Source organism: Oncorhynchus clarkii, chromosome 1 (assembly GCF_045791955.1).
Source record: "Oncorhynchus clarkii lewisi isolate Uvic-CL-2024 chromosome 1, UVic_Ocla_1.0, whole genome shotgun sequence".
NCBI classification, from domain to species: domain Eukaryota; kingdom Metazoa; phylum Chordata; class Actinopteri; order Salmoniformes; family Salmonidae; genus Oncorhynchus; species Oncorhynchus clarkii.
In genome coordinates, this window is record NC_092147.1 from 66,903,113 (window position 1) to 66,919,101 (window position 15,989).

General features: G+C 41.9%; 1 protein-coding gene across 1 annotated transcript in view; it reads left to right on the forward strand.

Moving 5' to 3' along the window:
• Window positions 1–13,676: 13,676 nt before the first annotated feature.
• The window catches only part of LOC139410744 (uncharacterized), a 28,022-nt gene continuing 25,709 nt past the window's right edge, over window positions 13,677–15,989 (forward strand). Inside the window, exon 1 of the mRNA XM_071156209.1 lies at window positions 13,677–14,129. Within this exon, the coding sequence (XP_071012310.1) occupies window positions 14,054–14,129 (76 nt within the window). The 5' untranslated portion in view covers window positions 13,677–14,053. The remainder of the gene's footprint in view (window positions 14,130–15,989) is intronic.

Consider the following 15,989-nt stretch of genomic DNA (forward strand, 5'->3'; position numbering starts at 1 on the left):
CATAGTGACAATAGTGGTAGGTTGATTATTTTTCCAGTTCTGCAATAGGCTAACTAGCAATCATACCAAACATAAAAACATTCAAAGCTGCATAATTTTTAAAATATGAATCAACAAGAACAAATTGGAATAGCTGATAGGCAGCAGAGAGGCCAGGTGCATCATTGTGCATAATAGAACAGTGAAGACATGAGACTTACAACTCAAAAATCTCCCCTATTGATTGTGTAAGTTGCTTATAGTGAAAATAGGAGCAGACTATTATATTGTGGCAAACGCAACATTACATTTGGAACTTAACATGGCCAAAGAAAAACTGTAGCATATGCTGCAGCAAATGTAGGGACCAAAAAGTCCCCCGACTGTCACACCCTAATCACCTGCCTTTGTGATTGTCTCTACCCCCCTCCAGGTGTCGCCCATCTTCCCCATTATCACCTGTGTATTCATACCTGTGTTCTCTGTTTGTCTGTTTCCAGTTTGTCTTGTTTGTCAAGTCAACCAGCGTTTTTGTCTCAGCTTCTGCTTTTCCCAGTCTCTCTTTTTCTCGCCCTCCTGGTTTTGACCCTTGCCTGTCCTGACTGAGCCCGCCTGCCTGACCACTCTGCCTGACCCTGAGCCTGCCTGCCATCCGGTACCGTTGCCCCACCTCTGGTTTACTGACCCCTGCCTGCCTTGTCCTGTCTTTTGCCTGCCCCTTTTGGATTATTAAACCATTGTTAATTCAACGTTGTCTGCATCTGGGTCTTACCTTCATACCTGATACCGACTTTATTGTGTAATCCCGTTCACTTTAAAAATTATGTGTATAGTATTTTCTTAACTGACAAATAAAATCAATCAAGCAAAACAGTGCAGATGCACATTTGATGAATGGAAAGAGACATCTGTTACAAAACACCAGTTTCATGACATTCAGAGAATGTCAAGCCAAGCCTTCAATACTGGGTAAGTCTACAAGGTAGGGAGGTATGTATTTTCTGTTTGTCGAGATTGACAGTCTATTTATTGTGGTGTTAAAAACGCAAACTATGTCAGTATGTTTTGTTTATTAGTTGTGTGGTGCATTGGCACAGATACCTGTTGGTGGAAAACTCATTGCATATATTTTATATCATTGTCACGTTCGTAGCGTATGTTGAGTTCCACATAATTTTAATGAATAAAGTGAAACTTAGCAATGACCAAAAACAAATAAACAATAAACTAACAACGAACCGTGACTAACAGAGTTGCTATGTGCACTAACTCAAAAGACATACATTGAAACAATATCCCATAACCCACAGGTGGAAAAATGCAAGTTAAGTATGATCCCCAATTAGAGACAACGATTACCAGCTGCCTCTAATTGGGAATCATACACAAACACCAACATAGAAAATTAAACCTAGAACCCCACATAGAAATAATAAACTAGAATAAAACCCCTAGTCACGCCCTGACCTACTCTACCATAGAAACTACAGGCTTTCTATGGTCAGGATGTGACAAACATTATAAATATGGCATTAAAATGTTGAAAATCTGATTTCCCCCTAACTGATCATTGTCTGCAACCGGCTTTGATCAGTGAACTAACGAAACAGGCAAGTGGTGGTCAATGAACTCTCAGCCTTCTGGCCTATAGCCCTGTGTGGCACCGGCTCTGCCACAAAAGCAAAGTAAATATTCACGTTTATAAACACTGGGTCGCTACAGTTATTATTTCTGGTCGTAAACCTTATCAGTTGATTGTTCAATCACTGACCATTAGACTTCAGGTGATAGGCTACTTGACAGGGAGAACGTTTGTGGAAACTTGTAAATGGTGTAAACTAGCTGCTGCTGTGTTCCTGGGTGTTGTGCCTAGGGCTTAGCTAACAATGTTGTGAAAATCTGTGGTGAAGAGGTCCTCAAGAGCAAAACTGTTTTTGTTTGAGTTTGGTATGCTGATGTTTGTACATCAGTTTCAAATGTTTCAAATGTGAAAAAGCATAGATTATCTGATATCCAAGGGAAAGAAAAGAGCATAAGGAATGGTATATTTAGTAATGTTATACAGGCTCTGCATTATTAACTGTGGTCACATTGGCCACCCCATTCAACCACAAATAGACCTTTGGTAAGATATCAGAAATGGGGTGAGTTATGCCAGTGTGGGATACGGATAAGAAATCAACTGTGAAACAATACTATAACCCCAGGATGACTTGGCAGCTTTAGACTACAATCCCCGAGCTAAAGAGCAGACCTTGGGTCAGCACGTGTAGGCTTCAAGCCCACACAAATATGCCTGGGTTATCTGTGAGGTTATCAATGAGACTCTGCTAGCTGTAAACATATGGAAACTACCCATTAACCCATTTCCTCCATTTCATCTCCCCATCTGCTAGTTTAGCAAAAGGCTCCTCAACTATGTTTTCTTTTTGATCCTTAGTGTGGGAAGTTATGTGCTTTATAAAGAAAAGGCCTGTACATGTTCCTATACCCTTTGAGACTTTATAGAGCTACTGTTTCTCCGCTTTACTGTTAAAAATATAACCAAATGTCGTGAACACCAAGTTTCCTACAATCCCCCATGTTGCAATGACTTTAATCAAAGGCTCATTGTGCATTCATTTTGACATTGTTTTTCTCGCTGTACACTCAACCAAGAGAGCAACATGCAAGAAACGACTTGTCTGGGTCTTTGTTGTGGACACATCAAGGCCATCCCTCCTCATCATAAATCTAGAGGCTAAGAAGCAAGCCTCCTCCATCACGTCAACCACAGTAAGTATAGACTTACACACTGTCTGAGAGTCGAGCAGGCTCAAATTACAGGGGAGAGTGTTCATGTGACGATGTGGTATTCAAGGTGTGAGGAGTAAATACGCTGTAATCTATACATTACATAGGACTCCTTGCCAGTGGCTCACTGTGTGAATCATGGGGGTTGACCTTGGTGTACCCTGGCGAATTATTACAATTGCTTCCTCAGTCACTGTTTGTTTCTCGGATGGGATATCTGCTGAAATATGTCATGTTGAAGGATTTCTCAGGTCATATCGTTCATGTCTCACAAAATCTGAATAAAACAATAGATGTAATGAAGACAGTGCTAGCTGTTAAAGCATTAAAAGCATCAAATTATTTATGCTTATAAAGACTATAAAACCTCTTAGATGTTATGTTCCCTGTTTGGGAGACATTGAGCGGTTCTGGACCGGTACCGACTGACGTTCTGGTACAAAGCGCTCTGTGAACATCGTAGGGTCCCCTGTCTTATAGCACAAGAAAGCCCCATCTCGCTGCTCTCCACTCCCACTCTCCCAGCTGGGCTGACTTGAAGTGTCAAGTTTCAGAGCCCACATTTGCATAGGGAATGACAGGTCACATTTTCTGGCTTATCTAGACAAAGAAACAATTTCCTGTGTCTGTGAAACTCATGAAATGGCAGTATGTAACGGATGCAGCGATACTAGTTTCATCTCGCTGTCATATTCTAGAGCTCTCAACATGACAAAATACTAACACTACATTTCATAGAATTGAACTAAGACCACGTTCTCTTGGTCACAGACGGCCAGAGATCAAAATGTTGCCCCATCATTCATTGATAAAGCTGAGGACTTTCGTTTTTTTGATGTGTCAGACCACCAATTATTTCCCAGTGATAATGATAATGGTAGTGACAATGATGAATTCCAACTGTCCACGTACTACATGTGGAAAACACTGCACTCTAAGTACTTTGAAAGACACAGCACAAGTCACACACGCCTTAACAAGTACAGCCATTTTCTTTGTTGACATTTGTAATCTTTATCATGTGTGCATAACCTAATCTCATAAAGGCCACGTGCAGTTCAAAATGCTGTGTAAAGTTCAAGACAAAACAGGGCTGGATCAGAACTTGAACTGGTATTTGGGCGGAAGCGTCTATAATTCCAAATCAACACACACTTTTATCAGCGGGTATAAAACACAAAACTGTGTCCAATTCCAAGTGTGCTGTCAAAAAGAGAGACCTATTTCATTTCCACTAAAGAATATGTGGGCGCTATTAGGACCATTTCTCATTTTGTTCACATAAAATCATGAGTCAAACAACACACAGTGTATTATCTGATTAAGGTTGTTGCCTTGATTGACATATGAGTCATACCACTTTAGTGATGATTTACCAATACCATTGCCCTCACAATGAATTGTCACATATTAGACTATCCTATTGCTTCAGGTTAAAGGTGCGTCACTGTCCAACAATGCACCCCAGTGCTTTTAGCCTCTGACTTTACTAGAGTTCAGGCACACCTAATACGTTTGTTTAGCTGCAAAGCCATTGCAGGCACGCAGTCAGAGTTATTAAAAGTAGTTGGAATGCCTTATGATAACAGAGACAATAATCAGATTACTGAGGTCATCCCTCCTACTCAAGAGAGCGTGATCTGGAATAAAACCAACCCTCCCTCTCCCCCAAACCCCCCCTCTTTGACCCAGTTCCGGTAAGTTTCTGCCAAACATAGTAAGTTAAGTCAACACCCCAAAAAAAGGACATCCAAGAAGGTAATCAGGGATTGACAGTAAATTCAAATAAACAGAGTTTATGTGGAAATGTTGATGGGGTGGGGGCTCGTTAAAACAACTCAATGGCCCTTCTCTTTGATCCTCTGACCACCAGAAGCAAATTACCCTAAAATGGGTCATTCTTAGGTTAGTCAGCATTCAGATCCTTTTATGTCCATCCAGTAATTGTCCAAAAGCTCTCCCAAGAAAATCAGTCTGACTCTAACAAGCAGATATGATCACAGATGATGTCTCTCCCTCGTCCTCCAAACACGAGGGTGGGAAAAACAAAATGTTAGTGACAAAGCGAAAGGCTTAGATGTGTGTGGTGAAGGCCATGTCATTGGCATACTGCAGGAGTGGAGGTGGATGAGTGTGCCCTTATGCTTTCACTTGGTGTCTGTCCCATTGATGTCTTTGTCAAAGTCTCTCAATCAAAGGAAATATAGACAAAAGCTGTGGATCAGGTGGGAGGACGGCTCTCTGCTCGTGATGAAAAGGGCAGCCGGGGAGTCTGGAACAGTGAACGTGCTGTCCACCATACGTTTCCGCAGTAGCTGTCGCTCTGACCTCATGTAGGAAAGATCTGAGGAAGAAGGGAAATTATACAATAAGAGCAACACAGTGAAACAATGGCAGGGTCTTGTGGGACTAAATGTGTACACGTTTCAACCATGCCACCTGTGAATACTCCGTATCCTCTTCATGGTGTGTGCTTCAGAGTCCTACACCAAACTCAGGGATAACACAGAAACAGAAAGATTGGAAAAAAAGGTGGAGACAGGTCTAATTGAATAAATCATCCTTTTTGATCCGACCCAGATGGGCCTGTATTATTTCATCAGCTAAAGAAGTATTAATTCTAAAGAACAGGGCACATTTAGAGACCCATGTGGTTTTATTTATCCAAGAATCTTCTCCGACTGTAATCATTTTATAGAAACGCCAAGATATACAGCTTCCAAGTCATTTCTAAACCTTAGTGTCTCTAGAGTTTTCTCAGAAGTAGGATTCTCAGAAGTACGGATTAACTTATATTACAGAACTTGTACTACAGATATTACAGAACCTTTGCCCTGTCGTCCTCTCACGCCAACCTTAATGAAAACTATTTATTCGTGGGCTAGTGTTACCAGAGGACAGACTGTTAAAGCTGACTAGTTGGAGGAAAACAGCAAAATAAGGATAGAGATCGACAGTTTAGAGATGTCACCATTTTTGGTGGCTCATTATGAAGATCAGCACAATGGCAACATTTCTGAGAATGTGATTCGTCAAAACCCAACATTTTGGGGCTGCACTCTTCTCCTCTTTCATTTAGATCCTCTTTCCTGGAATCACATCTCTGTTGGAACCCCTCAGATATCTGGCATCCTCTCAGACATTTCACATCCCCTCAGACATCTTCAGTTCCCGGGGATCAACACCTAATTATAGAATACCTGGCCAGACAAGCTCATGCAATTCGAAAGTAGAATGTTGTCTTCACCTTTGTACCTTGTTGCCCATCAATTCCCTGTGCCAATATAGTGAAGGAACAGATTTTCCCCTGTAAAGTCAACTCCCTTATAGCAAGTCTTTCTTCAATAGACTCTCAGTATCTACAATGTTACCCCAACTTCCATTGACCGTCAGTGTAGTTTATCAGTGGCCCACATTGTAGCTCTGACAAGCCCTTCAGATAAGTCATGTCTGGAGAGTGGCGTGCTCAATGGCTCCAACTGAGTCTGCCCAATTTGGGAAACATGTGTTTGTATTCTAATTGTATATTATTCTTCCTTACTTTCTCATGTTATTGTTTTAAAAACAGCACCAGGAATCATTTGGAAGTGTGAATCTGACAATTCTTCCCCCTTACATTTTTTAAGCAGGCCATTTCATACCGTAAAGCAAGTGTCTTGAACTTTACATAACAGTAACGGTGATAACCAAACCCACATGGTACAACATTTTGCCAAAAGTAACAGAGAGACCTGTCTGAGCTCTTCAGGATAGAACAGTCTGAGGGAATGGAGTGAGTTATATGTTTTAATGCTTGAGTCAACCTGATCCGTGTGATGTCATGGTTGGAATGAAACTGGCAGGAAGAAACAACAGTTGAATGTGTCACTGCTGAAACCTGAATATTATTAACCTCTGCTTTGGAGAATTAGTCTTCATTTCCTTTACCATGTGCCCTCAGAATTCGACACGTGACTAATATAGTAACTGTAGGCTATCAAAACAATAACATGCCATGTGATTGCCTACAGATGGAAAATCTTAATTTGAGACGGTTTGCTACAGCAGAAAAATGATCCCGCAGCATCAGGAAGTTATTATGTGTATTATAATTGATTAACATTTTTGTAGGGGTTGATACATTTTTCATAAGGGGAAATGAAGTCTGAAATGTCAAAGTGGAAATGACAAACTTCAGAAACCTTTTGAAATCTCAAATACACTACAAGTACTCCTGCAACAGGGTGATCAAATTAAGATCCTACATCTGTAGTAGCACACGTATCAACAGTGGTGAAATAAAAAAACAAGGTATAATATACTGTAGGTGGACTGAACATGGCCCTTGGTCTGTACTTGGCTCTGAGGTGTTAATGAGGCCCCAGATTGATGTTGTTTGTATTTTTTTTCATCTGCTGACTGAAAAGGAACCCCTGTTATGATATTTCAAAATAATGCATAAGATTGTGCAAAACAGCATGCGGTGAGCCTGTGCACATTCTTAAAAGTCTATATTATATAACACATGGAAAGGATCAGTATCGAGCCTGCAGAGAAAGTTCCCATTCAGATCCAAGACCAACAAGACCGTTCGCAAAAGCCCAGTCGAAAAAAATCCCAAGCAAACATTTTTTTTGCTAACTCCGCATCAGTATGCATAAATAGTTTTATCTTGTGGACACCATGAACAAAATCTTATTTGTATTGGCTCCAACACTCGCTTGTACATCTCATTATCTCACTTGTGACAATGTCCCCAACAGTGAGTGGAGCGCTTTTGTTTTTCCACGTGTTAAAAAATATCACAGAGGATAGATGAGGACATGGGAAAGATGGGTATTTCCCATCACAATAATGTATGTGGGAAAGTATTCCTGTTTAGGCGCTACCAATTACACTATTACCCTGTTGCAAACAAAAAACACACAAATACAACTAAATTCCACAAATCCTATATCACACAAATACACAAATAGAATAACACACGTATAAAGAAGAGAACCTAATTATTACACTATTGCACTTCAAACAAGAAACACACAAACTAAATTGCACAACTGCCATCTAAACCCTGACCTTTCTGCCTTCCTTGATGCAAAGTCATCAATTACATCATCATAAGAAATCTGCCCAGCAACTACATGGTTTATACTGATGACAGTGTGACTTCAGAAGTTATGTAGGTGACCCCGGTGTGTAAATGCTATAAGGTCAATGAGTACTTAGCCTACTATAGGATATAGATTGCATTGCATCCCCTTCCTTAAAATCGGATGCAAATCACAGCTTCTGAGAAGGTATGCTAAAAGGTGGAAAAGGATGGGCTATCCTTATCCAGTAATACAAGCTTTATCAGTACTCACCCACTCATTTCCATCCACACCCTGGAGGGATTTCACCCCTGTGTTGTCTCTCCTCTAACCTCTCCACCTGTCCCTTACCAAAACACTGTTAATGGCCAGCACTGGAGCAAAAATGTCAAAACACAAAGGCCTAATCTGTCTCAAAAAGGAATTTGGTATATTTAGAATCTACTCAACATTTCCCTCCCAACAATCACTCAAACGCTTGGCTTATTTATCCCAACAACTACAAGGCTTTAGTTTGTTCAACCCAGAACAAAGAAAAGCTCCATGGTAAGTATCATTAGTGTCTCAACAGACAAAAAGCTAATCCACCCCCTCATCCCTCTGCAGAGAGTGAAAGAGAGAGAAAAGTTTAAAGGATAAGTCTTGTATTGTGGCCTAGCTGACTGCAGCAAGTGTATGGGTGTGTCTGAATTCCATCACCTTGTTTTGTTTTCCCGATAGAAGAAAAACAGGATAAGACTTGTTTTAATAAGGGGAGACTGGATGGTATCCAATTATGTGTCAATAATATTTCTAAGTAATATGATCATCTAATAATATCAGGAAAGGAGCAACAAACAACAAGACTGGAAATCCATCCATATATTTCTGGAATGTTTTGAAATGTCTCACTTCGGCTATCATTGATTAACAATAGTACAGTAGCAGGCTTGAAGTGTAGTAAAATATTTACAGATCCATTGTTTTGTTGAGATGTTATATGTTAGCGGATGTTAATACAGTCTGGCTTTAACATTAACCAGCTTTCCATTCAACCTTCTTATGTGAGTAAAGTACATGTTGGATAAAAAAATGTCATGACAGGCCTGATGGAAACAGAAAACTTGTCGGTAAACCTTCCAAATGTTGATTGAACAAAATAGGATTGACAAGAGGGGGTCTTTTTGTGTCTGTAAAATTAATTATGCAATAAATGTCAGTGGAAATGCTTTTATGCCTAAATATTGATATAATAACCATCATATCAAAGTAAACTTGGAGTCACATGATGAGATGCTGTGTGGTCCTCCCACTATGACTCGTCGGGAAAGCATGCAGTTTCCCATTAGGCACACACTGCTTGAATCAACGTTGTTTCCACGTAGTTTCAACGAAAGTACATCGAACCAACGTGGGATAGACATTGGGTTATTAGGCTACAGATGAAATAAATTATGATGAACTTCACAGGGAGGTGAACGTGCAAGGTGATGCTCCTTTCAAGAATGGCTGCCATTGTGCTATTTTGGGTGTTTTTTCAAATTGTTTCTAACTTCTTTTGTACATAATGTTGATGCTACCGTCTCTTATGACCAAAAAGAGCTTCTGGATAACAGAACAGTGATTACTCATCTTGAACTGGACAAAGATTTTTTCTTTAATGAGTCTGACGCGAAGGATATAATGTTGCTCCCGGACAAGGACCAAATCCCCGTCATTCGCATGAAGAAAAGAAGGAACTACAGGGGCCAAAGATCAGATTGCCTTGTGAGAATTTTTCAGCGAGTGGGTAACCCACCTCTACCATCCGTTCTATTGGTCAACGAGCAATCACTGGAAAATAATCTGGATGAGCTACGTTCGAGACTATCCTATCATTAAAAACTGGAATATCTTGTTTCACCGAGTTGTGGCTGAACGACATCACAGATAATATACAGTTGGCTGGGTTTTTTCGTGCATTGACAAGACAGAATAGCTACGTCTGATTAGATGAGGGGTGGGGGTGTGTTCCTATTTGTCAATAACAGCTAGTGCGCAATGTCTAATATTAAGGTAGTCTTGAGGACGGCGAGCAATACGTTATGATAAGCTGTAGACCACACTATCTACCAAGATCATTTTTCATAGCCCTCTATTTACCACCACAAACCAACGCTTTTAAAGGCCACCTTTACTCCACACACAGAGACACGTACAAAGCTCTCACTCACCCTCCATTTGAAATATCTGACCATAATTATATCCTCCTGATTCCTGCTTACAAGCAAAAACTAAAGCAGGAAGTACCCGTGACTCGCTCAATACAGAAGTGGTCGGATGACGCGGATGCTACGCTACAGGACTGTTTTGCTGTCACAGACTGGAATATGTTCTGGAATTCATCCAATGGCACCTCAGTCACCTGCTTCATCAATAAGTGCATCAGTGACATCATCCACGTAGTTACCATACGTACATATCCCAAACAGAAGCCATAGGTTACAGGCAACATCCGCACCGAGCTAAAGCTTACAGCTGCCGCTTTCAAGGAGCAGGACACTAATCCCTATGCTTATACGAAATCCTGCTTTGCTCTCAGATGAACCATCAAACAGGCAAAGCATCAATACAGGACTAAGATCGAATCCTACTTCCCCGGCTTTGAAGCTCGTCGGATATGGCAGGGCTTGCAAACTATTATGGACTACAAAGGGAAACAAAGCCGTGAGCAGCCCAGTGACGCAAGCCTACCAGACGGGCTAAATGCCTTTTATGCTCGCATCAATACAAGCAACACTGAAGCATGCATGAGAGCACCAGTTGTTCCAGACGACTGTGTGATCACGCTCTCCTCTGATGTGAGCAAGACCTTTAAACAGGTCAACATTCACAAGACCTTTCCCTGAGCGAGTCTGTAATACCTAGATGTTTCAAGCAGACCACCATAGTCCATGTGCCCAAGAAAGTGAAGGTAACCTGCCTAAATGACTACCGCCCCGTAGCGCTCACGTCGGCAGCCATGAAGTGCTTTGAAAGGCTGGTCATGGCCAATTGCACTCAACACTGCCTGGACAAAAGGAACATGAGACAAAAGGAACATGAGAATGCTGTTCATTGACTACAGCTCAGTGTTCAACACCATAGTGCCCACAAAGCTTATCACTAAACCTAGGACCCTGGGACTAAACACTTCCCTCTGCAACTGGATCCTGGACTTCCTGCCCCAGGTGGTAATGATAGGTAACAACACATCTGCCACGCTGATCCTCAACACGGGGGGTCCTCAGGGGGGCGTGCTTACTCGCCTCCTGTACTCCCTGTTCACCCACGATTGTGTGGCCAAGCACAACTCCAACACCATCATTAAGTTTGCTGGCGACACAACGGTGGTAGGCCTGATCACCAACAACGATGAGACAGGGAGTCTACAGTCTACAGGGAGGAGGTCAGGGACCTCTCAGTATGGTGCCATGACAAGAACCTCTCCCTCAACGTGAGCAAGACAAAGGAGATGATCGTGGACTACAGGAAAAGGAGGGCCGAACAGGCCCCCATTCACATCAATGGGGCTGTAGTGGAGCGTGTCAATAGTTTCAAGTTCCTTGGTGTCCACATCTCCAACAAATGATCATGTTCCAAACACACCAATAAAGTCGTGAAAAGGGCACAACAACGCCTTCTCCCCCTCAGGAGACTGACAAGATTTGGCATGGGTCCCCAGATCCTCAAAAACTTCTACAGCTGCACAATTGAGAGCATCCTGACCGGTTGCATCCACGCAGGTATGGCAACTTCTCTCCATCTGACCGTAAGGCGCTACAGAGGGTAGTGCGTACAGCCCAGTACATAACTATGATCAAGGTTCCTGCCATCCAGGACTTATATACTAGGCAGTGTCAGAGAAAGGCCCCAAAAATTGTCAAAGACTCCATACACCCAAGTCATAGACTGTTCTCTCTGCTACTGCACAGCAAGCGGTACCGGACTGTCAAGTCTAGGTCCAACAAGCCCCTTAACAGCTTCTACCCCCAAGCCATAAGACTGCTGAACAATGAATCAAATCCCCCCCCCCTTTGTTTTTACACTGCTGCTACTCGCTGTTTATTATTTATGCATAGTCACTTTACCCCTACCTACAGTTCATGCACAAATTACTTCGACTAACTTGTACCCCCGCACATTGACTCGGTACCGGTACCTCCTGTATATAGCCTCCTTATTGTTATTTTATTGTGTTAATTGTTATATTTTTTATATTTATTACTTCAGTTTACTTAGTAAATATTTTCTTAACTCTATTTTCTTAAAACTGCATTGTTGGTTAAGGGCTTGTAAGTAAGCATTTCTATCAGGAATCAAGGTAAGACCTAGATGCAGACATGTCGAATTGACAATAGTTTAATACTCCAACAGGGGCAGGCAATAGACAGATCAAGGCAGGCAGGGGTCAGTAAACCAGAGGTGGGGCAATGGTACCAGACGGTAAGCAGGCTCAAGGTCAGGGTAGGCAGAGGTCAACATTCCAGAGGAGGGGCAAAGGTGCAGGTCGGCAGGCAGGCAGGCTCAGGGTCAGGGTCAGGCAGAGTGGTCATGCAGGTGGGATCAGAGTCAGGACAGGCAAGGGTCAAAACCAGGAGGGCGAGAAAAAAAGAGACTGGTAAAAGCAGGAGCTGAGACACAAAAACGCTGGTTGACAAGACAAGCAAGACGGACAAACAGAGAACACAGGTATAAATACACAAGGGATAATGGGGAAGATGGGCGACACCTGGAGGGGGGTGGATACAATCACAAGGACAGGTGAAACAGATCAGGATGTGACAATTTCATGGGAAGGTCTGTTGTATTCGGCGCATGTGACAAATACACTTGGATTTTATTTTATTACCAATAATTATCGAGGGTCTTTTTCTGGTGACATGATCATCGATGCTTGGCTGCCATTTGACAAATAAAAATGAGCTTGTTCTTTTGCCCATACTTATCTTATCATGTAGGCTATATCTGCACTGTATCTGCGTGCTGTTGTCTAAAGCACACATGCCAATACCAGAGTGGGCACACTCTCTATATAATGCAAACATTTTTGTGAGAAAACCATCAGTAAAGTTGAAAATGTGATGGAAACCCATTTAACTTGTGTTGTTTATTCGGTACATGGGAATTTAACCGCAAAATGTACTTTTATCTGCACTATGTCATCACGCACAGCCTTTTATCCGCAACAAGTCTGTCGCCAATTGGATGGAAACGTAGCTTGTGGGATAAAATGAAGAATCTTTTAGCAGATATTATTTTGCTGTCAAAGAAGATTAGGAACTCTACTGTGAGGCAGACTGGATCATCCAATCCATATTAATTTGCTTTGGTATTTCCTGGACCATGTGAGAGTTAATAATGAAAGACAGAAAAGCACATTCTCCATTCTGTCTCTTTACCGAGAGTCAAAAGTGAAACAGACCTGTTTTATGATAAGCATAATTGACACATGATGCAGATCCCCCCCCCTCCTCACTTTTCCTATGACAAAGTGGTGACAATTTTAATTGAAAACAATCACCGTAAGTTACTTAATTGTTACTCAGAAATGATTTGATATTGAGATAAAAATGGCTGCATTGGACATTTAAGAAAATCTCCATCCTTCTATATATTTCAGTGAATAATACTACATCTGCCAATCGATCCCTCTATCCCCTCACCCTCAGGATGAATTGGAGTCCCTGGCTTCTCCATAGTCTTTTCCCATCTTCCCTCCCTTCCCCCATCCTCCTCTCTTTCTTCCCCCCTCCTCCCTCTCCTCTCTCTCCCCCCTCCTCCTACCACTCTTCCCTCCCTCCCTCCTCCCTCTGGCTGGCTGCCACTCCTCCCAGCGACTCTGTGCGTGTTGTCTGTTGAGGCCGGCCCCCTCTCTCTCCTCTGATGGAGGAGTGAAGCTCACTGACACACACTCACAGACGCAACACGCCACAGGCAGGCTACCAGACAGACTGGCAGACAGGTAGGCAGCAGTCAGGCAACATGACCCAAACAGGGAACAGCCTCAGCTCTGTGACCTGTGACAACAGATGCCAACCACAGAACTGAACACTGAAGTTTACTTTGAGAGCCTCAGAGGAGCTGGAGTAAGCAGAAAATAAGACAAATAACAAGACGGGATGAGGAGTGCTTGACTGCTGTTTTTTAGGCTGAGGAGGAGGGAGTATTTTACTAACTTTTTCTGCAATTTCTGAACCTGTGGAATTCCATTCATGAGCCAGAGGACTAAAGCCAGCATGGTATTCAGCTGGCAGAAGTCCTTTGCCATTCTGACCCCCTGGAGGAAAGGTATAGTACACTTCATGTAACCTGTCTCTATCTCTTATGCCATCATGATGTCTCATCCTACCAGCTGTCTATAGCAGTTGGATTTGCTAGCACAAATTGTAATTTGAGTGTCTGCTGGATGTGTTTTTGTGGTTGGAGACAGAGGTGTAATTTCAGTCTCAAGGTGGAGGGTGTCTTTAGTTAACAGCAGTGGGCTTTTATGGTGTCTGGATTTTAGGAGACTAATTGTCTCATCACATGAACAACTCCTCATATCCAAAAGCAAACATATATTGTCTCACATCCACACAGACTTTTCTCAGTAAACTGAGGAGAGTAAAGTGGCCGTGTTACCTCTTTGGCAGTTCGATTAAGGACTAAGGATGCATTTCGTGGTAGACTTAAAAGGTTGCAAGGGCAAGACAACACATTTGCTTTGCTGTGAATCTGCAGGTGCTAAATTCAGAACTTTACTGACGGAAGAGAACTGGACTTGATACAGTATAAATGGTCTCTTGATTAGAATAAGCCAGAGTATGCTCTTTTATTACACAGCCTAGCATGGTTCTATTTTGAAGCCCAGACAAAACAATTACTTTGCTTTCCAATGTCAATAAATGTAATTGCTACCATTGGGGAGTGACATAAAAAAATAAAAAAAATCCTAATTTGTGTACCATCTGTTTGTCATATACGCCCCAAGCTAAAACGAGGCATCTTGTACAGACGTGCCATGAACAAGTAGGTTGACTTTTCAAAACTCGAGCAGTGTCATGAAATAACAAAACCTAACGGAAAAGGGACATTAAAAGTCTGTGCTGTGGATCTGTTCTAAACAGGACTGTGACACACGTTCAATCCTCATCCTCATGTCTGGAGAATATTAGATTACATATGGTAATCAGCAGACTAAAAGCTTTATGTGGTGTGTTTCAGGAAAAAAAAGTTTCAAATACCCTGACACAAAAACAAAGTGATGTTGTTTTTAGGACCTGTTGATAGTCACAGAATCTATGGGGCCCTTGTGATACAGTGTAACTCCTCATTTTTCTTCCACTTCTCATTTCTCTGCATTCCAAGAATCCGCCTCTATCAGATAACGATCTCAGCTTATGTACAGTATGTCCTCCACACCTGTTGGGAAGGATTGTTCCCCCCCAGATCCTCAATTTGTTTTGTCCTGAGACAGAAAATTCCCAGCATTGTTGTAGATGTGAAAGAGCTTAGACCTTCCTTGGCAGGAATCACGTTGTTTGTCATGATCCTTGGATTGGAAGAAAAGGCCCATTGTAAAGATAACGCTCACATTGTGAACAGTACATAAAGACAAGGCATTTATTGGTCTATTCTTGTGATGTCCTATTGTTGTCATTTGATCACTGTTTAGTTCACAGCAAGAGGATTGTCTCAAAAACTGATTGTGAATTACAATGACATTGTAATTCTTCTCGGGAAAAAGGAGCTAACATTGAGAAAACGTCCTTGGCTCTATCTTTGTGCATAGTTTCCCTGAGCAAATACTTAGTAATGTTTGACTTTTTTTTTTTTTACATTGTAGCATTCCACAAATGAATTGTCCCTTCTTCCTCTCCCCATATTCATCACCCTGACTCAGAGCCAGGCAGAACGGCACGTAGTGGAATTCACTGCTATATGGAATCATCCTGTTTGGAAAGGGTGACAGGAATTTTTCAGATCCTGAGTTATTTGAGAACCTGAAGGGAGTGAGAGAGTACTCTACACATTTTCTTCAACTATGTATGAACTGTGTCTTGATGCCCTATTTTTTCCAGTGTGATCCTGCCACAATAATGAATGATGATCACAACAGTGACAACACACTTATGCCTGTTAGTGGTTGGATGAAATGCCATTTCATAG